Source organism: Vitis vinifera, chromosome 1, assembly GCF_030704535.1.
Source record: "Vitis vinifera cultivar Pinot Noir 40024 chromosome 1, ASM3070453v1".
Lineage (NCBI taxonomy): Eukaryota > Viridiplantae > Streptophyta > Magnoliopsida > Vitales > Vitaceae > Vitis > Vitis vinifera.
Window position 1 is genome coordinate 1,890,976 of NC_081805.1, and position 27,376 is coordinate 1,918,351.

Below are 27,376 nucleotides of genomic sequence, written 5' to 3' on the forward strand. Positions count from 1 at the left end.
AAAAATTGCTTGTAGAACTCCAATGATGCTTTAAGGGTTTAGAAGGTCTCCCAAACACGGCCTTAACCATAAAGAGGTACAATCCTAATTAACAAGGATAAAAAAAGAGAAAAAAAAGTTTTGAAAATGTTTTTGCTCTTAAAATCATGGCCTAGTAATTCGTTCGTATTTAACACGGCCCATACGTGGTATATGGCACTCGGCTGCCGTAGGTTTTCATTTCTCACTTTTCACATCCGTTCGCGGAGAACCCTGGGGTCTGAGCTCTTATCTCTCCCCAAACGGTCTTCACGCACCTTCTTACGCTACTCTTTTTTGGACGCCCCATGGGCCACCATTCTAGGGTTTGATACAACAAATTCCATTAGGTCAGTTTCCGTCTTTCCGTCTGATGCACAGAGTTTGAATGCTGAGGATATCATTGGATTAGATTTACAATTTTTTTTTAACGAGAAACAGATTTGCTTTTGATGAGAAAGGACAAAAGTTGCGAAATTTGAACGCTTATGAATTTAAGCGTATGGGCCTTGATTCAATGGGGTTTTGTTTTCTCCGGTTTGGGCATTAGGAGGATATGGGATTCGGATTTTTTTTTTTTTATTAGTTTGTGCTGTTAACACCTTTTTTATAGGCGCCCAAACGGAGGATCAGGGTTTCTTTATGGTTTGGAGGTTGAAGAATCTATCAAATCAGCTGTTCGTGGTTGCCACTGAATGCATTTAGAAGTGCAATTTTATTTTTAATGCATCACGAACTGATGTCTTCGTGAGTTTTTTTTTACGAGTATTGAATGCACACAAGCTCGTCCATTGATTCGGTATTGAAGCACTTTGCCCTAGCGTTATTAAGATTCAACTCTTTACGAAAGAAACATTGCATCAAATAGGTCTTATGCAGTTCTCTGTTAATTTTAGGTTTTTGATTTTTCCCCGGGAACTAAGGGGTAGAGAATGTAAGACTTCAAATTTCATGTTGTTTTCCTAATAGAGCCTTAACCTCGTTTCAGATAAACATTTTTTCTTAAAACTTAAATTTGGCTTTTTAGTCAAAGTTTAGAGCAATTTATATGAACTAATGCGTGGATATTTTGCCATGCCAGGTATTTGTCATTGTGAATTAAACAGTTGCAATGTATGCAAGGAGACTCCTCAAGAATAGAAATCTGAAATGGGATTTTGTGTTTCAGCCATCCAAGTATTATATTACTCCGAAGCACAAAGATTACATGTTTTCCCGGTCTTTGTGCTCTAGAACTTTAGCAGGAAACTGTTCATTATGTGATAATTTGATCAGAAGATATCTTTCAGATTCATTATTGACTCAGGGTGTTGCCGCTGGAAATAGTAATGTTAGGTTGCATGGGAGTTTTAATGTATCTTTGCGGAGTAGTCAGTTAAGATTCTACAGTTCTGAAGGCGATGGAAGGAATGCCAGTGAGGATGAACATATACCTGTGAAGGATGGGGCTAACTTGGATAAGGGGAAGACTAAGCGGAAGGTTAGAGAAGCTGTGAGGCACTGTGATGAGCACATTCGGCTTGGGGAACAAGATCAAAAGGAATGGCTCAATAATGAGAAACTAGCCATTGAGAGTAGAAAGAAGGAATCACCATTCCTATCTAGACGGGAAAAGTTAAAAAATGAGTTCTTGCGGAGAGTTGTTCCATGGGAGAAAATAACTGTTTCATGGGAAACATTTCCTTATCACATTCCGTAATTACTGTTAACTTTTATGTTTTCTATCTCTCTGTTTTGATTATTAGATTTTTACTTTTTATTTTATTCTTTTCTAGGGACCATACCAAAAATCTTTTGGTGGAATGTGCTGCTTCCCATCTGAAACATAAGAAGTTCACTGTGTCTTATGGTGCTCGTTTGACCTCTTCAAGTGGGAGGATACTGCTTCAAAGTGTTCCAGGTTGGTCCATTTGGAACTCTCTTTTTTCAGGCATTTTTTGTCATCTCTTTTGCTTAATAATGTGCTTTTGAGTTTGCCTTTAAAAGAGAAATGGAAATCATCAAAGTAGATTTTTTGGATTACACATGCTATTTACAGGTACTGAGCTATACCGAGAAAGATTAGTCAGAGCACTTGCTAGAGATTTACAAGTTCCCTTACTGGTTCTGGACAGCAGTATTCTTGCTTCTTATGTAAGATTGTCAATTGTTGGATAGTTTTTTGATGGTGAAATCTCTTTATTATTCTTCATATCCATGGTATCTGATACTGCTAATTGGTGCAGGATTTTGCTGAAGGTTGCTCATCAGAATGTGAATCAGATGATGATAACTTGGAATCGTGTGAAGACTGCATTTCAGAGTCTGAGATTGAGGACGAGAGTGATTCAAATGATGAGGAAGAATGGACAAGCAGTGGTGAGGTGAAGTCAGATGCTAGTGATAATGATGATGTGCAGGCTTCTGCTGAAGCTCTAAAGAAGCTTGTTCCCCACAAGCTCAAAAAATTTGAACAGGTATAATTTGCTTGATGCATTAAAAAACATGTTGAAATTTGTGAAAATAAGTAGCGATATCACCCATTCATGCTTTTTTCTCTCTGAGAAAGTTTTTTTTTTTTTTTTTAAATTTAATTTTTCCTTAAGTAGATATGTGCTTTTATTAGAAAATTTAAACTGAGATAAGAAACTATTTTATTCCTGCTTGATTGCTGGAATTCTGATGTCTTGAGGGAGAAAGCTAAATAATTTATGCAATAGGTACAATTTGGAGTATAGGAGGGCATCTTTTTAAAGACACTTCAGGAGTTCACACTTCAAGAGTTTGATATATGATATAAGGAGATCATTCATTTTTATCCATCAATTGCTTTTCTACAGAAAGAATGAAGTGGAGGGTTCCTGGGAAAAATGAGACCATAGATTGAACAGCACAAGCCTACCATCTACCATCTGTTTCTACAATTATCGTTAAATGCATGTGATTATCGCCTTAACTAGTCAACTTAGATGTTGTCTCTTAGCTTGTTCTCACCATCTTTGGATGTGCACTTTTTGGTGGGCTTTGGTGTATGAGACTTCCTTCTCTTTCATTTATTTTTTGCACACTGTGATATGTTATGAACCATGGTTTAATTTCTTGCTTTGAAATTATCTTTTATGCAGAGAGTTGCTGCAGAATTGGAAATTTCCTCCGAATCCTCAACTTCTGAGGCTGTTGAATCTTCTGATAAACCTAAATGGTCACTAAAGAAAGGTAATATATGTGGTCCTCATAATTTATTTGTATTTTAACTTTCATGATTTGCAATGTTTTTTAAAGCCCTTCTTTCATGTTTTTAGTAATACTAGTCAATCTGGCATACTTTCTATTTTTAATTTTTGACAAGTAGTTATATAATGGATTTCTATCACAACCACCACTTCTACTATTAGCATGATATTGTTGCTGCCACCATCACCAGTATCAGTGTAATTGCTGCCACTTCCAGCCCTCCCTTTGTTAAACATACACCTTCATTAATTACTACTACAATGCCATCATATTCACACACTTAAAACCAAAATGTATCCTTCTTTGGGGGGAAAAACCATGGGCCAGAGTGGTGACAAGGAAACTTCATTAAATTCATGAAAATTACATAGTTTTACCTAATTATGTACAATTCTGAAGGACCTAATCTTGTCTGCAGTCATATACTTCCACACTTTCTTGATGCCATGATACTCATCACACTTTGGGAGTTCCAATTGAAAACACTTCTCCAGAGCACAACTCTTTAGCCCCTTTGAGAGCCTCTTTAGCCCCTTTGAGAGCCCTGCCTTTGTTGGGAAAGGTGGATGTGAACCACCACTCATGAGATCAACCAGTGAGATATTTGGGATTTTTGATTATCAAGATGTTGTAACTATGTCTCAAATAAAGAAGGAAATTGGTCTAATCACTGTATCTACATCAATAAACTTTTATTAGAATTTTATTCAACTAGGAAGGATACCCAAAAATATGGGCAGGGTAACTTTTTCCTTGTCTGGTCAATAAAGTCATGAAACATTGTAATTTCTTTGGCTTTTTTTTATTTTTTATTTTTTATTTTTTATTTTATTTTATAAATTTTTAATGGATTTGCCTAGAACATTACAAGATTTTTTTTTGTAGTCTAGCTGGGTATTAGGTCTTTATGTTAGGGGTCTAGAAGTGGCATTACTCACTAATTCAATCTCGTTTACGTTTTCATTGAGATAGGTTCTTGTTCATACATCCTTATTCTATATTCCATGAAACTGCCATTTGGTAGTTGTGGCACAACGATTCTTTTGAAAGGCATAAAAAGTCTCCTAAATCTTAGATGCTAGGAGCAATACAAGGTACATGCATGATTGAAGTGAGACGCAATCTAGGGTGCATGTTAATTTTACAAAATGCGATCCAATATTCAATCCAAGCAACAAAAAAATTCAATATTCCAAGCATTTAAAAGAAGCCTCTAATAAAAAACTGATGCAACTATATAATTTCAATTTATAATCATAATTTTAAGAATAAAAATGTTAAAAAATTAACGAAGAAAATAAACAAGGCATGCTGCACTGACAAGGCAAGCACATTTGTAAATGAGGCATTATCATTAGGGAGTTATTGCACTTTAGGCCTGGGGTAGCCTAATGTGCACCTTTAACAACTATGGGCTTAACTCCCTATTTACATATTTATATGGGAGCTACAAATTTTTTTAATCATAATTGTGGTGATGTTCACGAATGGTCCAAAACATTTACAAAGATTTTAATCTTTGGAATTGAATTACTTTGGTATTTTGTAAATTTATTTTTTGCTCCACTTACTGCTGTTCTAGTTATGTCAATTTAGGAGGCTGTTTAAACTATAAGATTGTTTTGTCAAAAAAAGTATTGGAAGAGCTCCTTGTAGAATGTACCCTGCTGTCTTTTCTCTAAAGTGCCATTTATATCAGAAAAAATCAAAATCCTATTAGAGATGAGTTGTCTCAAAATTTTTGGGCTTGGCCCAATAAAAACTGATTTTTAAAATAAAAATCCAAGCACAACCCTGAGGGGTAGCTCAGTTAGTCTGACCTTGGGTTTGCTCCCCAATGGTCACAGGTTCGAGTCCCCTCAGGGCCATTGGAGGTTTACCCGGTCGTTAACTTCAGGGCCCCGTGGGATTAGTCGAGGTGCGCGTAAGCTAGCCCGGACATCCACGGTTATCAAAAAAAAAAAAAAAAAAAAAATCCAAGCACTAATCAATTTGAGTCTAGCATTGATCCATTTCTTGAAGTTGAAGGTACTCTAAACAATTGCTCAACATACTCCAATTTCTTTTTCTTCATTTTTCAAGGTTGAAGACTTGATTTATTGCACTTATCGAAACTAAAAGTTTGTGTATGTTAAAAGCTATGCATTTAGTGTAGATTCTTCCAATTTCATGCACTTTCCTTTTTAAAGAAGGTTCGTCACCATAACTCTACATCTCTTTTGAGGCCTAACCTTTTGGTTCCCGAGGGATGTGTCTTATTTACTTTGGTGTACTGTTTTCTTTTGCCATTTATATATACACATCTTTCTTTGCCTATGAAAAAAAATACCATGACTCTGCAACTGCACACTAGCCCCTAGGAAATTATGTGAAACAGTGAAGCTTAGGCTGGATGTTTGGATTGGAATTGCCAACACATTTTACATACACTATTACTGCTGCTGCTACTATCCCTACTGCAACAAGTACCATTGTCACTATCAATATTGCCACCATTATACTACTATGGCATTCCCAAAATTATCATTGTGATCCTTGCGGTTGCTATTGCCACCATCACTACCACAATTTCCCTGTCATGACTGCCATGCCAGAGATGGCAATGCCATTGATGTGGGTGCCCCGCTTTCTTTGTTCTTTTTGCTTGGTGCCCTCTGTATACTACTTGTGTATGTTGGTGTGCCTTAGCCCTATCTTTTTTTCATATTTATACCATTTTCTGTGTGCTTATCTAAAAAAAATATCACCATCCACTCGCACCACTGCTGCCACTACCATCATTTTGACATCAACATTTCCTCCATTGCTGGTTCCAGGTTCACCATCGTTTCCTTCATTGGCACCATAATACCTATTTCCACCATCACCATAGTTTTCTTTGATAAAATTGCATATGATCAATTCATGACTTCTCTTAGTGGTTTCCTAATCCAATTGTAATCATACTCTTACCAAACATATTTTTTTCTATTTAATTAATATTTAGTTAGTTTACCAATTAGGGTGGTGATAATTCTTTCTATAGCTAGACAATTCAATTTATTAAAATTAGTGGTCATAATTGTTTTAAGATTTCATTCATATGCCGAAATTCATTTAATAATTCATATATTTTTGGCCTAAATACTACTGTATTATAATAAGAGGTGGTTGTTAAATCCTATTAAAAGAAAAAAAGAAGAAGGTAGGTGTGAGTGTGTGGCACAAATTATTTCAATTAGCAAAGATGGATTGGGTTTCCCCAAGGAGCATCTCTGACATGTTTTCTACTAATTTTAATGGTTTCGGATCTTCTAAGAGAGGGATTGTTTTATGGCAAGACGCGTGCATCGCGTTAATGTGGGTGGTGTGGCGGGAAAGAAATGCAAGGATTTTTGAGGATAAAGCAAGGAATTCAGGGTATCTTTGGGATTCTATTCGTTTTTTGGCTTCTCTATGGGCTTTTTGTTCTAAGGTTTTTAAGGGGATACCTCTTAACGTGTTACAACTTGATTGGTTAGCGGTGTGTAAATAGAGCGTTTGCTTATTCTCTCTTTGTATTTCTTATATTTGATTACTTGTAGTCTTGTTTCTCTTTGGTGGGAGGATTCCTCATCCTTCTAATTGTACCTTCTTTTTATCAATATATTCCGTTGTCGTTTCCTATAAAAAAAAAAGGTGTGAGTGTATGAAGGTAATGATGACAGTGGAGGTTATGGTGGTGACAGAGTGGCTAATGGAGAATGGCAATCCATGATGGTGGTTGCTTTGGAGTTTGGAGGTGGGCTGGTAATGGTGGTGGTGGGTAGTGGCTCTGCTTATGACCATGGTGGCTCATGACGCTTATGGTTGCTCATAGTGTTTCAGTATTGCATTAGAATATATGCAGATTTTTTTTTGCATCTGTATTTGGAATATAAATGATGTCAATTTTTCAATATTGAATTCTTTATGCTCTCATTATTCTACTGATTATTTTTATGACATTTGTTTCTAGGGGATCGAGTAAAATATGTTGGGCCTTCTATTGATATTGAAGCTGATAACAGGTCATGGCCTTTCCTTTATTTGTTCTATTTGTGCTTGTCATGCTAGCTTTCTTATGATTCCTATGAGGCTAGGAATAACTATTCTTAAAATGGTAATCTTATTGTTTGCCATTAGCTTATCATTCCTATGACATTGGAAATTGCTATTCTTAAGATAGTATTCTTGTTGAGTTGACGTCACATACATACATAAATATTAAGTAGCACCATAGAGGGGGCACATCCTATGTATACAAGCAGTACACACCAACAAAAATCATTTACAAGGATGGCCTACAAGAACAAGCTAAGCTATCCACAAGGAAGAGCATCCAAGAGATATAAATTAGAGGGGCTCTCCATTTCTAATGAAGCATAAGAGCACTTCAATAGTGATTTAATGACGAATTCCTTCAATCTCTGATCTAGGAACTCTTCATAAAAAATCTTGCAGTTCTACTCTTTTGTATAGACCAAAATTAGCAAATCGGAGCCATACACCAAACAATTCTTCTCATCTGATCTAACCCCTAAATTTCCACTTGAGGAGGGGGTTTCTTGCTGAAACCGGAAACACCCATTTCTAGCTAAAGAGCCATACGCCAAACAATTCTTCTCATCTGATCTAACCCTTAAATTTCCACTTGAGGAGGGGTTTCTTGCTGAAACCGGAAACACCCATTTCAAGCCAAAGACTTCTAAGAGGAAAGGTCCATAACAATCGTCTTATCACAATGAATCAAGATATGATAAGTTGATTCTTCATTGTCTTTACAAAGGCTACATCTATTGACCATGGACCATTTCATCTTCATTAACATATCTATAGTTGACAAGTTTTAGGGTCTTAGAAATATAAAGGTCATCACTTTCCATAAAACTACACAACAATGCAATAACTGAGTAAGTTAGGATTTCCTTATGCATCGTTTGGACAGTTTGGAAGGAAAGGAACATGATTGCTTTTGAAAATGAGGAGCTTTTCCATTGAAGTTTGAAATACTTTTTTGTTTGTAGTCTGCGTTTATGGACTAAGTTGCTTATTGATGACGGTCCTTTATCTTTAATAAGCTTTATTGATTGGTTGGTTCTTGTTGAGGGTAGGTGTTGTTTTTTGTAGTCCCTCTTTGCTCTTTGTTTTGCCTTTTAGCGATCAGTGTATACTTCTTATGTACTTTAGGACGCTCAATTAACGTTTCCTTTTTATATACACACTTTTATTTTACCTATCCAAAAAAATAAAAACAAATGATGTTTGTCTTAGATGAGGTTTGTGGATGAAATTAGTGGGTTGGATCCAGTCATCCTTCGTATATATATATATATATATATTTTATTTTTTTTAATAAAAAACTATATTTGTATTTTATTAGATAAAGCAAAGATTTAGAAAATAGTGCTTTACAAAGGTCTTTATAGATAAAAAAATATTTGGCTTCCAAGACTTAAGGAATTTGTCCACAAAAACTCAAAAGGGCATCAAATTTTAAGGAATTCAAATAGAGAAGAGCCTCATTGTGAGGCCAACTTATTAGCTTCGTGATTTGTTGATGTAGATTTCCATGAGAAAAAGCTAACCAATCCTTTGATCCACGATCCTATGCACCCAATGGTCATACCTCTATGAACAAAGTAACAATTTTGTTCATTCTTTGAAAATTTTTAGAACTAGAAAACACTTGTTCTTAAATTTTCTAATCTTGTTTTTGAGCTATCATTGGGGAGAACCAAAAAGGTTGGTTGGTTTCCATTCCCCAATTCATTAGGAAAAAATGATCTTTTTGCATCGTATCACTCGTCAAGTCTCCTTCAAGGGAATTTTTTTTGGAGGATTGGGCCAAGGTTTTGCATAGAAAGGAAATATGATCTTTTTTTGAGTACTATTTCTAAACCATTTTTTTTTTTTTTACTTTTGTGGAAATTCTGTTTTTGATAATTGAAAACCATTATAGGAGCATTTAACATGCATTTTTTGATTCAAATCCTTTAAATTCTGGGACCATTTGGGAAAATATTGGAGTAAACTTGCTTCCAATTTTTGAGACCTTTAAGTAAAACGAGTATTTTGGTTATGCTAAATTTGACTTCCTTTGAGAAAGCCTGGATAATCCCTCCCTTGCAATCTTATATGAGTTTGCCAACACTCAGTTGGCCAAAATTATGTAAGGAAACATTAGTCAAAATTGAGTTTTAAATAAGATAGGCGAAAGAGCCCATCACACCAGTATATTGATCACTTCTTTATGGTAAGGCAAATGGATCTTCATGTCTATAAAGAATGGTAAACAAAACTACCATAACTATTTGGCTACTAAAATCCATTGAAATGTTAAAACTAGATATTTTTCCATAGTTTGTGCACTCATTTTTCTTATATTAAGGATCTTGACATTCATCTCCAATAAATAACTAGCAAGCTAGCTAAGGTAACCCTTTAGATTTTTACTAAAACCTTAAGAAGGATATAACCAACATATTAGAGACACCTCAAGGAGCTACCTAGGCTAACCTACTATTGAAAATAGTCTTTGCCATAAAGAGTTTTTATTTATTGTTAATAGGTTGCTTATTTTTCTTTTTATTCTTTTTTCTCTAAGAAAATTTTAGGAGAATTAGATAGTGGGTTTCACTTTCCCTTGTTTTTTCATAATTGTAATGGAAGCCTTTGATGGTTGATTATCTAATTGGAGGAGGACAAGTAAATGGAAGGCAAGAAAGGTTTTAGGCAAGACTAGAGCAGGAATAGGAATGTCATATTTGCATATCTGGGGGTTGTGGGAGCTAGGGGTATAATTGGATGTGTGGTAGTGTTATGGGATAACATGGTGTTGGAGCTTGTTAGAATGGAGGTGGGGATGTTTTCAATTTTGTGTTGGTTTAGGTCTTGTAAAGATGAGTTTGTTTGGGTATTTACTTGGGTGTATGGGCCAACTAGGGGAAGGGAGGGAGGGTTTTTGGGCTGAGTTAGGGGCTATTGAGGAGTTGTGGGATGATATGTGGTGTGTTAGAGGGATTTTAACATAGTCTATTTTTCGAGAGAGCGTAATAGAGGGGAGAGGTTGACTATGGCCATTAGAAGATTCTTAGATGCTATGGAGAAGCTAGAGTTACGTGATCTCCACTTATAAGGGGGTCTTTTTACTTGGTGTGGTGGGACAAACAACTAGTTTAAGTCAAGGTTGGATCGGTTTTTGGTGTCAAAAGGGCAGGAAAGTCAAGCGGGCTAATGCATTTTATGTTGCTGAGGTCTGTGTCGAACACTCTTCAATTCTATTACATGGGGGAAGGATGAGGGGAGGAAGCATTCCTTCCAAGTTTAAAAACATGTGGTTGAAGATAGATGGTTTCAAAAAAACGTGGGTAAGAGGTGATGGATGGGATATCATTTCCATGGGTTGTGTAGTTTGATTTTGGCCTCTAAGTTGAAAGCTTTGAAATCAATTTTGAAGGTGGGGAATAGAGAGGGTTTTGATAATGTATCAGTAGAGAAGGAGATGGCTTTTAATCAAATGGAATTTTGTGACTCCAAGAAGATAGTATCAATTTTTTCTCAAGAGGAGGTTGTACCTATAAGGGTAGCAAGAGAAGAGTATTGTGAGTGTCATTGGAAGAAGTTTCTAGAGGCAAAAATCTAGAGAGATTTGGTTGAAAAAGGGTGACAAAAACACTATTTTTTTTGCTCATAGAAAAAGAAACTAAATTTTGAAAACAATGTTTTTTGCTTTGTGCTCACCTAATTGACTAATTACTAGCCACTAGAGTGTAATAATCAATATTTGGTCTCTTGTTAGACTTGGACTTTGTCTAATTAGCATCTAAAAAACTACTAAGAACATTCATGGTTTGACTTTTTTTTTTTTTTGTTGATAACTGGACTCTCGGTGGGGACCCAAACCTCGAGCCCAAGCCCGCAACAATCAGCACCGAATAAATTAGGGTATCACTAGTGGCAAGATTCAAACTTGGGACCATGTGCCTTTTACTGGGACCACACCTCCCAACATTCGCCTTGACCAATTGGGCTACCCTGATGGGCTATTCAAGGTTTGATATTTTTTTTTATAACACCTACACCAATTGTCTATATGAGATAGCTAGGGACTTCATAAGTTACTTCTAGTGGTTTCAATGCTTGAAAAATACCTTTTCACTTCCTTTATGCCTTTTACATCACTGCTAGAAGGAATCATATCATCTACATAAAAATAAGGATGAATCCTAGAATGTGCTTTATGAAGGTCAAATGATTAGAGCAAAGAAACTTTGCTAGAAGTAAGCAAGATGTGGTCTCTCAAGTTTGAAAGCCAAGTACACCAAGAACTTCATTCAACTTATCAAACTAGGCTCTAGATGATTATTTCAAAACATAAATTGCTTTCTCCTTTTTGCTAGCCTTGCTCGACTCTTCTTGAGTAGCAAAGCTTATAGGTTGCTCTATAAAGATTTCTTCTTGCAAATCTTCATGTAAAAAAACATTCTTAAAATGAAGTTGATGAAATGACAATCATAAAAACAACCAAGGATATAAGGATTCAAATAGAATTAAGCTTGACAATTGGAGAAAATGTCTTAAAGTAATCCACTCCATATGCTTTTGTGTGTGTGTGTGTGTGTGTGTTTATTTATTTACTACAAAAATAAGATGTATTAATTATAGATAAAAAAGTACATGAGAAGAATGATGAGTCCTCCCCACAATCACAAACACCTTATTAAAAAAACTGAACACCTCTATACAAGGAGGTCCATACAAAAAGGTTAAGTCCACATAAGAAAATACATGGATGTCATCTTTTGAATTCTTAACTAAGCTCTTCTTATTGTTGTCTTGTCCCTTTTTATCTATACATTGAATGCCAATTGAGGTTAATAACATTGGGAGGAATGCCTTTTAAAAGAATTGGTATAAGAGGGTAAAAAGAAGGATAAAAGTGAAGAAGATCCCACGACGTCTATGATGACCTCCACTTATCCTCAAAGATTTTAGTATTTCTCTCTTACTGCATAATCTAAAGCAAAGTGAGACAAACGATTTTCCATAGAGCCTTACTTGTAATTGATCTACCCAAACCCCTATACGAAATGATCATTATGTCATGTATATTCCTTGGTAGAACCCAATCCATCCCAATTTATCTGAATAGATTGTGCACAATGCCAAAGGTCCAAAGTGAGTAGACAATGAAGAAAGAGATGGTGAATCATCTCTCCATTTCCTATGGATAAACAATACCAATTAGGACTAAGGATTCAAAAGATCTTTTCAATTGTAGCATGTTGATATTTACCTTCTTGTGTGCTACTAGTCAAATAAAGATCTTGACCTTAGATGGGGTTTTAGATTTTCATATAAATTTGGCTAGAGAGAAAGGGATTGGATTTGATATATTGGACAATGCCATAAAGGATGATTTGACTAGGAATAAGCCTGAATAGGTCAATGACTAGGTTTTAGCATCTAGGATAGATGGAGATAAGTGCATAGGTGTGAGATATGACATGGGTCTTTCTAGGCCCTAGAACTTCCTGTCAATGAGGTTGTGATAGAAATTAAGATTCTAAGAAAAGGAAGAAGAGTTGCCAAGAATTGCGAATATGGTAAGATTTTTAACTCTAGCAACTTTATAAAACTTGAAAAATGTGAATGCAATGGTTGATCCCCCCACCAGAAATCTTCCTAAAAACAAATTCTTATCCTATCATCCGCTACAAAGGGAGAGGGTCTAGGGAAGGTTTGGAACACTTGTGCAATGGCCTTCTAGGGGCATTGATGTGACTATATGACTAGAATGTTGGAGTTACATCCATTAGGATGTATTCATAAATGCTTATAATAAACTGATGTGGAAGGTAGAACTTTCCCTGGGGAACCTCCAAACCACCTACCTAAAAGAGCACAATTCCTTAGAGAAATCCTCTAAAAGTGTAAACCACTCCTTAGTTCCATACACTAGGTCCTAACTAATAAGATGATCTTTTTTACCCTCCCCAGATGCCACCAAAGAAAATTCATTAGAAAATTCTCAATCTTTGATGTTATTGATGTTGGAATCTTAAAAAGAGATAAGAAATAGCTAGGGATGTGGGATTAGAGGTGAAGTTGGAATGTCTTTGAAATAGAATCTGTAATAAACGGAATGAGAATAGAATGGATATCTACCTGCTGGTTACTCTGTTGTTTAATTCTCTTTCAAACATATACTTGGAGTGGTTGAAGAGGTTATTATTATGTGGGTTAGAATTAAGGAGTGAGTAACTCAAGATCAGGATTAACTGCTTAATATATGGAGTTATTCTCCTAAGTTCTAATTCAAGAAAAGGATAATAAAATATTCTATTAACAAAAAGAAAATATTGTGCTACCTCAAAAGGAAAATATAATTAGAAAGTTTAAAAGGAAAGAAGAATCACAAAACAATTCTAGCCAGCAGTTCAGTGATACAATTCTAATTTTATAATCATTAAAAATTGAATTGCTGGAGATTGTTTTATCCTGTTCTGCAGTTCTCTTTCTCTCTCTCTCTCTCTCTCTCTCTCTCTCTCTCTCTCTATATATATATATATATATATATATATATATATATATATTTATTACATTTTTGCATGGTGCATGTGGGTTTTGGAGGCTTACAATTTTTCCTCTCAGAGACTCCATTTAGAACACTTCATTTTGATTTTAAGTTGACAATTCATTCATGCTATTTGATCCTATACTTACATTCTCTATGAAAATTTTCAGTCTTTGGTGATTCTAAATTTCTGCTCTTTTGGAGGTTGCTTAACTTTGAATTAGGATTATCCTTTGTTTGTGTGTGACAAACTTGAGTTTTTGTGTACGTGTTTAGGATCTGGAATTTGAATGGCATTACATATGAGTTTTTAGAAGTTTAACCTACTTCTGGAAATAAGATAGCTGGAACTTAAAAATTTTGACAGGGGATGAGTGTGTTGCTGGGGGATTCCTATTCATGGTGTAACTCTTAAAAACCTTTAGCATTAACTGATGTCCGGCAAGCTATAAGTTTGCTCCTCCCTTATATTGACATATATAATGGCGTCACAGGGTCATTTTGGGGAAGATACCAACATGTGATGGTCCAACAAATGCTTATACCATTTTCCGTGGCAGGTGGGTTGGTAAGTCATCCCATTGTATAGAAGAAACATATTTGAATGTCCTCTTACTCTTGGCTCTTTCTTGGAACTCGATGTATTAAATGTAATTTTCTCTCTAAGGATCTATGTCCATTCCTTGGTTCTTTCACTCTTAGGATACAACCATGAAGGGTATCACAAATCCAGATCAACAGTCAAGGAGGAAGTCCTCACTGAATGCCTCTAGCAACATCACTTCTCTCTTTGTCAAAAATCCACTAAACAATTGGTGGATCTAGACATTTATAGTCAAAGGCAATCCAATTATCTTGCAAGATATGAATCTTCCAAATCCACACGTCCAATCTCCATTCTCCTTTTTTCCCTGAGAAAGCCATGAGAGAACAGCAACTGGATTCCCCTGTGCTTGAGAATTACTTATTTGGGTAGCCTTTGTTTTTACATAGCTATTGTTTCAGCTCGATTACCATCTAGAGCCTTCTGGCATAGGGAAGTTCTAATCTTACCATGATCTCTGAACATTCCACAGACCTCCACAAAACTAGGAATCACCCAGGAGCATTTGCCAGAGTTTAGTTTTGCAGTGTTCAAACTTTAAGACATTAAAACATTTATCAACATTTTCTTATTGTTATTTATTAGAGTTTTGACATATTTTCAGGCCTTTATCAAGTGGTCAACGTGGAGAGGTATATGAGGTGAATGGGGATCGAGTTGCTGTTATCTTGGATAGAAGCGAAAAAAAACCAAATGAAGGAGAGGAAGATGAAAAGCTTATAGACCAAGCTGAAAAACCCTCAGTTTATTGGATGCAAGGTATATTTTTCTCACATTACTGAACACTAGAGTAATTGATTGGATGCTTTTAAAATATTCCAATTTTAGGTTTACACCATTATTGTCTTCGTGCCTTTTACGTTCTCTTAATCTTGGTGTCTGGATAATGGATTGGCATAAGCCTTTGACGTATTATTGATAGATGGACATGTATGCATTGGATTCATCTTCTGTGAAACAAATATAAAGAACTGAAAAGACAAGCTTAATTGAAAAATTTATGAAAAAAGAGAGGATGTGGAATTGTGGAAGAACATTTTCATACATTAGCCAATAGGTTTGGGAGGTAGTTTGTATAAGTTACTGGCAGAAGTCCTTGCTAATGGACTAAAGGTGGAACTTGTATTGGAATTGCAATATCAACTTGTGGAGGGTTGGCTAGACGCTGTTTTTATTGCTAATGCAGTAATTGATACTAGACTGAAGAGTGGGGTGATGGGATTGGCTTGCAAATTAGTTATTGACAAATTTTATGGTAATGTAAGGGAATTTTAATTTCGCTATTTACTCGAACTTTTGACACTTCCATTCAACTGTGTTGAATGTAAAGTATACTTCATTGGAATTTTCGACATCATGTCTCTTATATTTTGGTTTTAAAGGAGATTCCATGCTTCAGTCAGTGAAGGCCTAAAGTTGCCAGATTGTTTTACTGGTCTTTCCTGTTGAATTTCTTCTAATGCATTATCATTTCTGTTGTCCCCCCTCCCCCCCCCTCTCATTTTTTATAATAATAGGCAGTAGGTTAGTAATGAGTGGAATGTGCATACATAATTTTCAAGCACTAGACATGGCATTAGATGTGGAAATTATGATTTGCCTTAGTATTTCCATTAGTATGTTCATTTATCTGTAAAGAGACTAACATGTCTTGTCTACTTAGCAGTTAAGGACATTGAGTATGATCTTGATACTGAGGGAGAAGATCGGTACATTGCAATGGAGGCTTTGTGTGAGGTGATGCTCAAGGTGTTCTGATTTTATACTTTGTGTATTTGTGTTAAATATCCTTTTTGCTCACCTCTTCTTTCTTATATTGTTATGTTATAAGATCCTGTGCCTTATCGTCTCAAAAATATTGAAGTTTGCTTTTGCTTTATCTACAGGTTTTGCATTCTACACAGCCTCTTATTGTCTATTTTCCAGACTCTTCTCAATGGTTGTTGAGGGCCGTCTCCAAGCCAAATCAGAAAGAGTTTGTTTGTAGGGTACAGGAAATGTTTGACCAATTATCAGGACCTGTTGTTTTGATATGCGGGCAGAACAAAACTGAAGCAGGGTCAAAGGAGAGGGAAAAATTTGTAAGATTCAAAGTTCAACATAAAGCTTTAATTCATACATCAAAGTTCAACATAAAGCTTTAATACATACATATACACGCATTAATCTTTTAAAAGATACAAATATATACATGTTTAGCGAGTGTACATTCTCTCAAACAAATTCATATCTCCTTTCATTTGGTCTGTTGTTGGTAATTTTTTAGATTGCTTCTCTTGATACTTACATATTTACATATATGTAGCAAGTGAACATCCACTAAAACATATTCATATCTCCTTTTATTTGGTCTATCATTTGTCAGTAACCTTCTATATTTCTTCTGCTCAACAGACGATGCTAGTCCCGGGTTTGGGTCGCCTTGCTAAGCTGGTAATAATTATGTTCTAAAGAGTATCATCCATTAAAGAAAAGTTTTCTAATTATGATATATGCCATTTGACCGTTCCTGTTAGCTATTTTATTTCTTTACTGGCTTAATGAAATATGTCTTATTTTTTCTAAAGGTTAGATGTATTGTGTCTACATGACCTAGACCTACTTGAGACTACATTTCTGTGTCCTACACTCTACGGAAATGTGTTCACATGTTGCTATTAGGCTCATGCACTTTGTGATATGCTCATGATGATCCTAGGTAATGTCAGCAAAATCTGTTATCATTTGGCATGCCTGGACAAGGTGTCTTTGGTAAAGGGCACTTGTACGGTTATTCTATGACACCGACACATTAAACTTTGTGTTTCCTTTCATATGAAGTTAATCCCTGGGAGGTAGATGTTTCATATGGTCTTGCAGGCTATGGCATTGTCTTACAATGCCATATTTGCAATGTCACCATTTCTTGAAATGAAAGTGACTCTCAAGCATAGAAGACATATATATATATATATATATATATATATATTTTTTTTTTTTTAAATTTAATTTTCTACTCCATTAATAATATGTTTTGTTGATTTCCTCCATTCTTTACAAAGGTATGTCAATGTAGTGGAAAAGAAATTCTGAGCTGTATATTTGTCTTTGAGACAGATGTCACTGATCAATTCTTATTTGAATATGTTTTTCTGTTTATTTGCCTTATTGCTAACTTGTTAGAACAAAACATGGACATTAAGGAACAGTATTGATTATTTCCCTGAGCTTAATGTGCATATGGTGTTTGCTGTCATTTTATTGTGAGTTTTTTCTCTTACTTGGTACTTTGGTTTTTAACACTATCAGAGTGTCCATTCAATTTACATTGTATAGCACTTGGGGTTGATGTATATTCCATCTAAGATTTAAACATGCAATTTGTTTTGATACCACCACAGGAAGATCTAATTTCTAATGATGAAGTAGAACTACTTGATGTTTCAATTGTTACTGTTTTTCAGATGCAGGGTGCATTTTGAATGTATATTATTGTTATTGTCATTACTCAATTGTATTAATTTAATTTTCCAGCCTGTCCCATTGAAGCAACTTACAGAGGGACTAAAAGCAACAAAGACATCAGAAAACAATGAGATACTTAAGCTTTTCAGTAATGTTATATGTATCGATACCCCAAAGGTAAATAACCAAAAGCTCTTCAGTAAATATCCGTCTGATTTATATTTAAATATCTCAAATAGTGAAGGATTTTTGTTAATGCTCAAATGATGTTTCCATGATGTTTTGTTTCATGTTTTCTCATTTTTGCCTTTTTGATTTTTTAGAAATTTTAGCGAAAGTAAAATTAGGACAATCATTTGCTTGTGGGAGATATATGACTTCGTGATGTTATGAAGGCTTTGAAGAGCAGAAAGAGGTCCTTTCTTTGCTGCCTTCTTGGAAGACAAATTGGTCAAAGCCAAAAGAGGAGATGGAATTATGTTTGCAGATTTTACAATGTGACAAGTGTCCTTATAAAGAAAAAAATTCTTTTGGAAATTGATGGCCTTTAATTGTGTGGTGGGTCTGGTGGAGAACCCTTCATGAAGGAATTTGAAATAGGATATAAGAAATAGCAGCACTAAACAGAGTTGGATTAGATCATATGGATGGAAGCATTGGAGAGACTTGTCGCTATGATTTTGGGGAGTTGGAAAACTTTCAACTTCTAATTGATTCTGACTGACTTTATAAAAACTAGAAGGTGGGAACTCTCCATTTGCATAACAGATGTCCTTTTGGCTTAGACTAAGTTTATCTTGATACCATTTTATGCACTACTTTGTGTCCCAGTTTGACTCCAGTCTCACCTGCTGATTCAAAGCTAATCTACCGTGTCTCATCAAGCCTCCTAAGAATTGTAACCCATCTGCTGGTTCTGTATGCTGGTGTTATAGGTCTGTTTGGCTTCCTGGAAAACCATTCTGTAGTTACGGGCTAGGACTGCTGTGCCATTGGTTTTTCTTTCTTTTTTTATTTGGGTGGGGGTACAAAAATGAAAATTCGTGTATGGACACTTGAGAACATGAGCCCATGTTCAACAACGCTTTGAGGACTTCAGAGATGAATTGTACTTCATTTACTTAAAAGAATTTTCCGAAGAACAATCAAATTGCGCACTTTTAGAGTGGAAGTAATTTTGAATGCCATCTTTTCATGAGTGTTTTAATTGATCAGTAATCTTGAGCAGCTGGACCATATTTGAAACCGTTGCTCATTTATGGACCTTGGGCTAGCAGGGAAAGAAACCCTCGCCTGGTCTCCTCTTTGTTAATTTAAATATTTTTTTTTTGTTGTAATTGGTTATTTTTATCCTTGGTTGCTTTCAAATTTTATGTATTAGACTTGTTTTTTGCAGGATGAAGAACTTCTTAGAACATTCAATAAGCAGGTTGAAGAAGACCGAAGGATCATTATCTCCCGGAGCAATTTAAATGAATTGCACAAGGTATGAAGATCGTTTCTATGAGGTACTTTTGAGGGATGTGTAGTCATGGAGGCAATTTACTTGTGTATTGTGTTAAGCTGGTACTCAACTTGTGCACTGCTTTGCAAGTTCAGTGCCTAGGGTTTTTAAGTGTTACTGAACCTCTTTGATCCATGGTATTCATTTCTGAAATGAATGTTATTGCAGGTTCTGGAGGAACATCAGCTGTCATGCATGGATCTGTTGCATGTAAATACTGATGGTGTGATATTGACTAAGCAAAGTGAGAAACTTATATGGCTATATTTTTCATTCATTTCCAATTTTATTGAGAAATCATTTTGCATTTATTTCAACTTGCACAAGTATTCATTTTGATATTAAAACATTGATGCCTAGATGGTGTTTATTTATTATTTTTTTGTGAAAGAAATTTGTTTTGCCAAAGTTAAGTTAAACAAATTTAAAGAAATTTGTGGGAAAGAAGAGAGGGGAAGTTTGGAGAGCAGGCCCCTTATGTATTTTTTTTTACGATTTGGAAGGCACGGAACAAAATTGCGTTTGAAGATGATGTGCTTTCCATCCAAAGACTTAAAAGTTCTTTTGTTTGTTTTCCTTGGTTGGAGATGAAATTGTTCATAAAAGATGGTCCTTTGACATTAGTTGGTTTTATTGATTGGTTGGGCTCTTGTTGAGGGTGGGGATATTTTTTGTACCTCCTTTGTGACAGCTGTTTTTGTTCCATCTGGGTGGGGGTGGGTGTATCTATCTTGTATACTTTGAGTCACTGTTTTGGCATCTCTTTTTAATATAAATTTATATCTATATATATATATATATATATATATATATATATCTTCACTTATCAAAAAAAGAAAAACAAATTTAAAGTTTACCTCATTTGTCAAGATATGGGCATGGCAATTCCGTATTCAGTGTCAAAGCTAGAAACCTGCTTGTTAGCAAAACCTAGGTGTAGCTCTGATAGGAGTTAAATTATGATCCATTTCAACTTGAGAACTATTTGGGTATTTTGGACGTACTTTTTAGGAAAGATACCACTGAAAGAAACTGATGATGAATCCTTCATGTTTGACACAGTTTTATTCTTAATTTTATTGGCCTGATACTTGTTGCATATGTGGGCATTCCGTTATGGTGTCGGTTTAAACAATGAGTGTTCAAAATCTTGCTTGAACTTCTTATAAGTTTTTAGCTTATTCTAAGTTTGTGAGAATTAGAGGATGAAAATGATATTCTAATGATTTTTTTTTAACAGAAGGCATTCGTGGAATTAATGTTATCGAAACAAAGTTGCCGCTTAATTTTCTAGTTAGATGTGCTACAGAACACGTAACTTTGAGTTCATTTATGTCTAAACTAATGTTTTTTGACCTCTTAACAATTTGTTTGAACTCGAGTTAGATGTACTTATATTTGCTACCAATTTATATAGTTAATATGAGTTGAAGGCAAGATTGGCATGAGTATACTTTCATTTCTGTTCCCCGAAAAACTGCAAGTCCAGAAATTATGCACGTTGTTCTCTTAATGTTTTGGAAACTGGTTGCTAAATTCAAATGTTGAATTAAATGCTAGCACTTTTTAAATCAGTTGTAAGGCATTTCCTGGATCATCTTTTGAATTCTTTGCAGAAGCTGAAAAGATTGTTGGCTGGGCTAAAAATCATTACTTGTCATCTTGCATGCTTCCTTCCATAAAGGGGGAAAGATTATCTGTACCTCGTGAAAGGTATATATATTATATTCTCTACATTCCTTTGCTGCTTACTGGATTATCATGTATAATCTGGAGTTGATTGCTATGTGTATGTTGTGAAGCCTTGAAATTGCAGTTTTGAGATTAAAGGTGCAGGAAGCAATATCCAGAAAGCCGTCACACAGTTTGAAGGTATGTGGTTTCATTTAGTATACTAGCCATGGAGAGTTTGATGGCTGTTTATCTTGTTTTGATCCATATCTTATACACATTATGACAGAATCTTGCCAAGGATGAATATGAGAGCAACTTTGTTTCGGCGGTTGTTCCTCCCGGTGAAATTGGTGTTAAGTTTGATGATATTGGTGCTCTTGAAGATGTGAAGAAGGCATTAAATGAACTTGTCATTCTTCCAATGAGGAGACCAGAGCTTTTCTCTCATGGAAATCTGTTGCGGGTGTGGCATGTTTTTCTTTGTGACATTTTCATGAAAAATTGGAGTTCCATCATGTGCTTTTTATTTTTATGTTATTTATTTATTTGTCTAATTGCTGGACATTTTTTATCAGCCTTGCAAAGGAATATTACTTTTTGGTCCTCCTGGAACTGGGAAAACCCTTCTTGCCAAGGCTCTTGCTACAGAAGCGGGGGCAAACTTTATCAGCGTAACTGGTTCAAATCTTACATCGAAGGTATGTGGAATAATGCTGCTGCATGCCTGCATCTAGTTAACTTGATTTCAAGTGAGAGCCTATGATGCCCGGATCCTTCAATTTTACCCAATGTACTCATTTTGACACATGACTATGAGATTTATTGAACAACTGATTTTCTTGAAAGCTTAAGCTTGTAGGATTTAGGTTTGCAATGTATATCATGCACTTTAACACCCTCCCTCATGTGTAGCCCGCATACTCACACGTGAAGAGAATACCAGTCCATAGACAAATAACTACAATCAGTCTCTTTTGGGCTTGCTTAATAAATTTTGGGGATATAAATACGTGGTAGTGAGGTTTGAATGTATGAGCTCCTACCAAACGAGGTTCTAATATCTTGTTGAACTACCAATTTTCTTAAAAGCTTAAACTTGTAGGATTTGAGTTAACAATATATATCATACTTTTCATGAGGATCCTTGTCGGATACTCCTATTTTACTTTGGGTGTGACTGTTTGATTTTAAAATTGATATCCTTTTATTCTTTGAACTTTCTTAGTAAGAATTACTTCAAAGTAGCTGAAAAGTGAATTTTTGTAAGAATATTTAGGGACACGAGGAAAAGAAGGGGATTAGAAGGAAAAAATGAGGGCTTTTAAAAATGGATATCTTCACTTCCAATTTGTTTTAATTGACTTTTCTTTTATTATGTTGTATCCTAGTACCCATGCCCCTTGTTTAGATCCTTTTTAGCTGAATCCCCATATCCAAAAATTTGAGTTGTGAAGGATCAGACACCTGGACACATACCCATAGCCAACACTCATACCCGAACCCATGCATCATAGAAGTGAGCCCATGTCTTGGGCTGTGTTAATTCGTGCTTCTTATTCATCATGTTTGCTTACTCCTAGTTCTGATGTCCTGTTCCAGTTTTATCTGGATTTTCTGGCTATATCAGTTCAGATGAACTGTTGAAAGCCCAATTATATGCTGAACACTAGCTTATTGGTTTTTGTCAGCTACTTCATGGTTACATTTGCAAAGCAACAAGAGAAGTATTTCTTTTTGGTCCTCTACTTTGTGAGTTTTAGGATATAGCAATGAAATTATTGTGAATGCTTAAGTCCACAGTACGGTATTTCAGCTATGTTGACTATGTTCCTAATAATTCATCATTGTCTACATACTTTGATTTTGATGTCTATATTAAATTGAAAATTTATGGAGAACTTAGTATATATTTGTTGTAATTCAGTTTATTCCCTAAAATATTTGAGTGTAGCTTGTGTGTTAAACAAGCAATAATGTCTTTGGTCCAATTGATTGTTCAAAAACATTGGATTTCTTAAATGTTTTTACATTTTTGTTGTTCCCACTATTGTACACAAATGAACTATTCTTTTTCCCACCACTTTTATGCAGTGGTTTGGAGATGCTGAAAAGCTTACCAAAGCCTTGTTCTCCTTTGCTGGCAAGCTGGCACCTGTTATCATATTTGTTGATGAGGTAAGATTTCTTGGTACCAAATGTAGGCAAATACATTGGCCTGCATAAGCATGCATTGTAGAAATGGAGTTGGAACTTTTCTCTTTTTCATTATGCTTGGGGAAGATCTTAGGATAAAGATAGAGTGAGAACAATATCTTATGGCAAAAAAATGCCAAATTTTTAGCATTGAACTGCATGATTATATAATCACTATAATATCACATTTCTTATGGCAGAAAATGGTAGAAAGTCAAAAAATAGAAGAAAAATGAATAGAAAGGATAGATATGGAAGAGTTCTTCCCAAACAACATATACCACTTGATTGCATATTATAAAGGACTACATAGTCCTATAAAGATCTTGATGTTCTTGCAAAATGTAAACTGGAGATAACAAATAGCATGTTGCTTTTCGTTATGGTACATTTTGATCAAAATGGTATATTCCTAGGTCTACTTTTCATTTCTCTCAGACTTTAGATTCTGTTCATATAGGTTGACAGTTTGCTTGGTGCACGTGGTGGTGCTTTTGAGCATGAGGCAACTAGGAAAATGCGCAATGAGTTTATGGCAGCTTGGGATGGATTGAGGTCAAAAGACAACCAGAGAATCATCATCCTTGGTGCCACAAATCGGCCTTTTGACCTTGATGAGGCTGTTATTCGTCGTCTGCCTAGAAGGTATCATTGCTTCAAAACCTGCTCAACCCAATATCTTATGGCATTCTGCTTTTGAATCATGAATGTCAAAATTATTTGAAGTGTAAATAACAGAAATTCAATTAAGGTTTCTTATCAAATATGTTGGGTTTGTATTTAGGATATATGTGGACCTACCAGATGCTGAGAATCGTATGAAGATTCTAAGAATATTTCTTGCATCAGAAAATATTGAACCTGGTTTCCAGTTTGACAAACTTGCAAATGCCACTGAAGGATATTCAGGGAGTGATCTGAAGGTATTGCACTGGCTTTTTATTTTTATCCCTAATCTCTGCTGCTGTGTTTCTCATGTTTATCTATTTTGCAGAACCTCTGCGTTGCTGCTGCATACAGGCCTGTCCAAGAACTTCTGGAGGAAGAACAGAAGGTACATGCCTTCACACTTGGATCATGTTTTATTTGAGATTTCCTTTTTTGATCAGATCTTGTATATTTCTGATGGATGTGTCATTCTTTATTTTACCTATTAATTCATTTGGAGGAATTTGTGTTTTTGAAGTTTGAACCTCCCTTCCTCACTCCCTCACTCCCTCTCCCTCTCTCAAGATGTCTCATTCTTTATTATGCCTATTAATTCATTTGAAGGAATTTTGTTTTCTTGGAGTTCAAACCTCCCTCTCTCTCTCTCTCTCTCTGTGGAGTACCCATGCATAAAGAGATTAGGTTCCAGCTGCTTGATTCCGAGGAAAAAAAGGACTCTGATTCGGGATAGGATATCAGTGAAGCATGTTGGGTCAACTTGAAGCAGCTCTTTGAAAACCTGGAGAAGCTGGATTGCAACAGAAGGAGTGAGTAGGTATCTCCACCCCAAGGACAGTTTACCAGCTTTGCCTCACATCTAGGAGGACCTGCATTCGTGGCTTTTGGATCAAATGATCGGCCATGTAGAGCAGTCGATTATTTAGCCAATGATGGATTTTGCAGGTAGGAGGGCCCTTGATGTATCAATAGAGAGAGCAAAAAATGGACGGCAAGTTCAAAAGCTTGACAATTTACTTTGGAGAGCCCTTCTTGGAGTTAGCTCGCCCATGAAAGTAGACTAGACTAAGTGAATGAATCATTTTCTAAGTTGCAGTAGAAAAAATGCTTTATCCCCATTCATAAGTCTGAGATCGACATCCATGAATTGAAGAGTCCAGATGTATTTGTATTTAAGATGGGATGAGACAGAGTCTGGACTTGGCCAATGAGCTCTACCTGCTGGAGAGGAAAGCAGGGCAGCCAAAATGAATGCTATCAGATATTTTACATTTTCTAGGAGGACAATGCAGGGTTCCATCTAACCTTGACTTTTTTTAGGTTGTGTAAAACCTTGAAAGGAAGGAAATCTAAGCAACTGAACCTGCTGGCTAGGAAAGACTGCATTCATTGAGCCTTGGAAGTGAAGGGAACGAGCCCTACTGATCTATGAACAAGATTGGGGAAGTCCCTCTCTTGCCTTATCTTGTTTGTTTTCCTTCAAAGCCTCAATCTGCTCTGCGGTACAGCACTCTGAATGTTGGCCTCAAGTTTCTGCTCTTTCTTTTGGGGGTGCATATAATACCTAGAGAGTTTGGCTGGTTTGGTTGTTTCTTTTTAACCTTTTTGTTCGACTGCTATGTAACTGAAGTCTCAGCAAGAAGCTTAAAATTAAGGATTTGACCTCCCGTTGACCGATCTCATAGGTCATAGGAACTTAAAACCCCTTTAGTAAGGATTTGCAGTCCCTTTCCCTATTCCTGCTTCCTGCAGATAACATAATAGAGGTACTTCATGAACAATTGCACACACTACATAATCTTGAAATTGATGAACAAGAAATGTGCTAGAGTGCATGTGGAATGGTTTTGGCCACAGCATTACGCAAATAGAGTATATTTTCTATAAATGAAATAATTCAAAGTAAATGCATTTTATATCAATTTTTTGTTTCTAATTGTTTGTGCTCCTATCTACATGCTGAATTATGTGCCTGTGGTTGGACAGTTTTAGCGGGTATAGAAGCTATTAGTTTTGTTGCCTGATGCTGTTAACATCAATCTTGGTTCCCAAAGCTTTTGGACCTGTACTGATGTTGTTGTGCCCACTTTTAATAATTGGTTACATCTTTCTGCAGGGAGGCGGAGACATTCTTCCTCCAGTATTGAGGTCTCTCACTTTGGATGATTTTATCAAGTCAAAAGCGAAGGTATTGCATTTTCTTGATTTATTTCAAATATTATTGTTAGTTAATATTTTTAGTGTTAATTTTGTTCACCTCCCTCGAGGTTTTGGTTTAATATGCCTAACCTCTATCGGTTTGAAATTTCATCATATACATTCTCTATCATTTTCATTTGTTATTTTCACTTTCATCTCCCCCTCACTCAAAATAAGAGGGGTATTTGATAAAATTTCAAACCAATGGAAATCAAGTGTATTTAGTTAAATCCTAGGAGAGGTGAATGAAATTAACTTATATTAGTATCAAAGACATCTCTTCATATGAGATTGTAGTGAATTTTCCACTTAAAAACTTATCAAACAAAACGTGGTATTCGATAGTAATATTCACACGTGGATTAAAATTCACGGATTTTGTAGTATGAAGAATATGCTGACCCATATGTGGACATTTTTGTGGAAAGTGTTAATCAATATAGCCCGTCTGAAGAGTCCCATACCCACAGTATACCATGTCTGGCTCCCGTTCTTGGTGTATTTTGAAATAAACATATAATAAAAGATACGGCGAGGATATCACTCTATTTACATGTCTCCTGGGTTGACAGTCCATTCACTTCTAGTATTACAACTTTACATGTCGTTTGTTTCTTGAGACGTTAACTTGTGGTCTTATGGTAATGAATAGGTGGGGCCATCTGTTGCATTTGATGCGGCAAGCATGAATGAACTGAGGAAATGGAATGAACAGTATGGAGAAGGTGGAAGCAGGAGGAAATCGCTGTTTGGTTTTGGGAACTAACATCATAGTTTGGTTTATTTATTTATTCTTGAAAAGAGCCCAGAAAGTGTAGTGACAGTGTATTCTTAAAGAGGGAGCCTTTTTGAGCGGGTGAGAAAGAAGTCCCCATCATGTTAGACCCTTCCTCCCCTGTAATTTTATGCTTCAATATGCGGCTGATAAGACAATTTTCCGCCTCCAATTTTAGGTTTAAATATGCTCTGTATATTAGCACTAATCCACAATTTTTTTTTCACAATAGAAAAATAATTACAAGTTATAGCCCATGTTTTTTCCCCATTTTCAATATCATTGCATTTGTACTACTTTGCCCTTGAATATCCAGGGGAAAATTCTCGAATTACTTGAATTTTACGGTCTTATAACCTAGTCTTACGTGTTGAGATTTGCACTCCTTTGTTTGCTTAGAAGAAATGGAAAAATGGTTTGAATTAGACTCTCTATATTTGATATTGTAATTTGAGTTAGAAACTACAAAAACTTGATATGACGTGTAAAATCTCAGGTTAGTTTGATAAT

The 27,376-nt window shown here is 35.6% G+C and overlaps 1 protein-coding gene across 9 annotated transcripts; it reads left to right on the forward strand.

The window, feature by feature from the left end:
* The first annotated feature begins 198 nt into the window (after positions 1 to 198).
* Positions 199 to 27,123, forward strand: LOC100252512 (uncharacterized). Of its 9 annotated transcripts, none has more exons than XM_019226320.2 (25): positions 199 to 368; positions 1,100 to 1,713; positions 1,794 to 1,918; positions 2,057 to 2,151; positions 2,244 to 2,474; positions 3,123 to 3,213; positions 7,208 to 7,259; positions 14,302 to 14,367; positions 15,016 to 15,170; positions 16,078 to 16,160; positions 16,298 to 16,492; positions 16,806 to 16,844; positions 17,925 to 18,032; positions 19,237 to 19,341; positions 19,528 to 19,603; positions 20,976 to 21,072; positions 21,162 to 21,231; positions 21,320 to 21,496; positions 21,609 to 21,731; positions 23,125 to 23,208; positions 23,687 to 23,871; positions 24,011 to 24,149; positions 24,221 to 24,280; positions 26,009 to 26,080; positions 26,744 to 27,123. In XM_019226320.2, exons 2-25 carry the CDS (start codon positions 1,130 to 1,132, stop codon positions 26,855 to 26,857), a joined length of 3,126 nt encoding a protein of 1,041 aa, XP_019081865.1. In that variant the 5' UTR covers positions 199 to 368; positions 1,100 to 1,129; the 3' UTR covers positions 26,858 to 27,123. The 9 variants fall into 9 exon arrangements, with proteins under 9 accessions (XP_019081865.1, XP_010648370.1, XP_019081892.1 ...); XM_010650068.3 differs by having other exon boundaries at positions 19,252 to 19,341; XM_019226347.2 differs by having other exon boundaries at positions 16,078 to 16,148.
* Positions 27,124 to 27,376: the final 253 nt, after the last annotated feature.

What these genes read in the sequence shown, in the direction of transcription:
- LOC100252512 (XM_019226320.2), top strand. Translation starts at nt 1,130, where the DNA reads ATGTATGCAAGGAGACTCCTCAAGAATAGAAATCTGAAATGGGATTTT. An exon ending in TGGGTCGCCTTGCTAAGCTG is followed by an intron (nt 16,845 to 17,924) that starts GTAATAATTATG and finishes TTAATTTTCCAG; the next exon opens with CCTGTCCCATTGAAGCAACT. An exon ending in ATTCGTCGTCTGCCTAGAAG is followed by an intron (nt 23,872 to 24,010) that starts GTATCATTGCTT and finishes GTTTGTATTTAG; the next exon opens with GATATATGTGGACCTACCAG.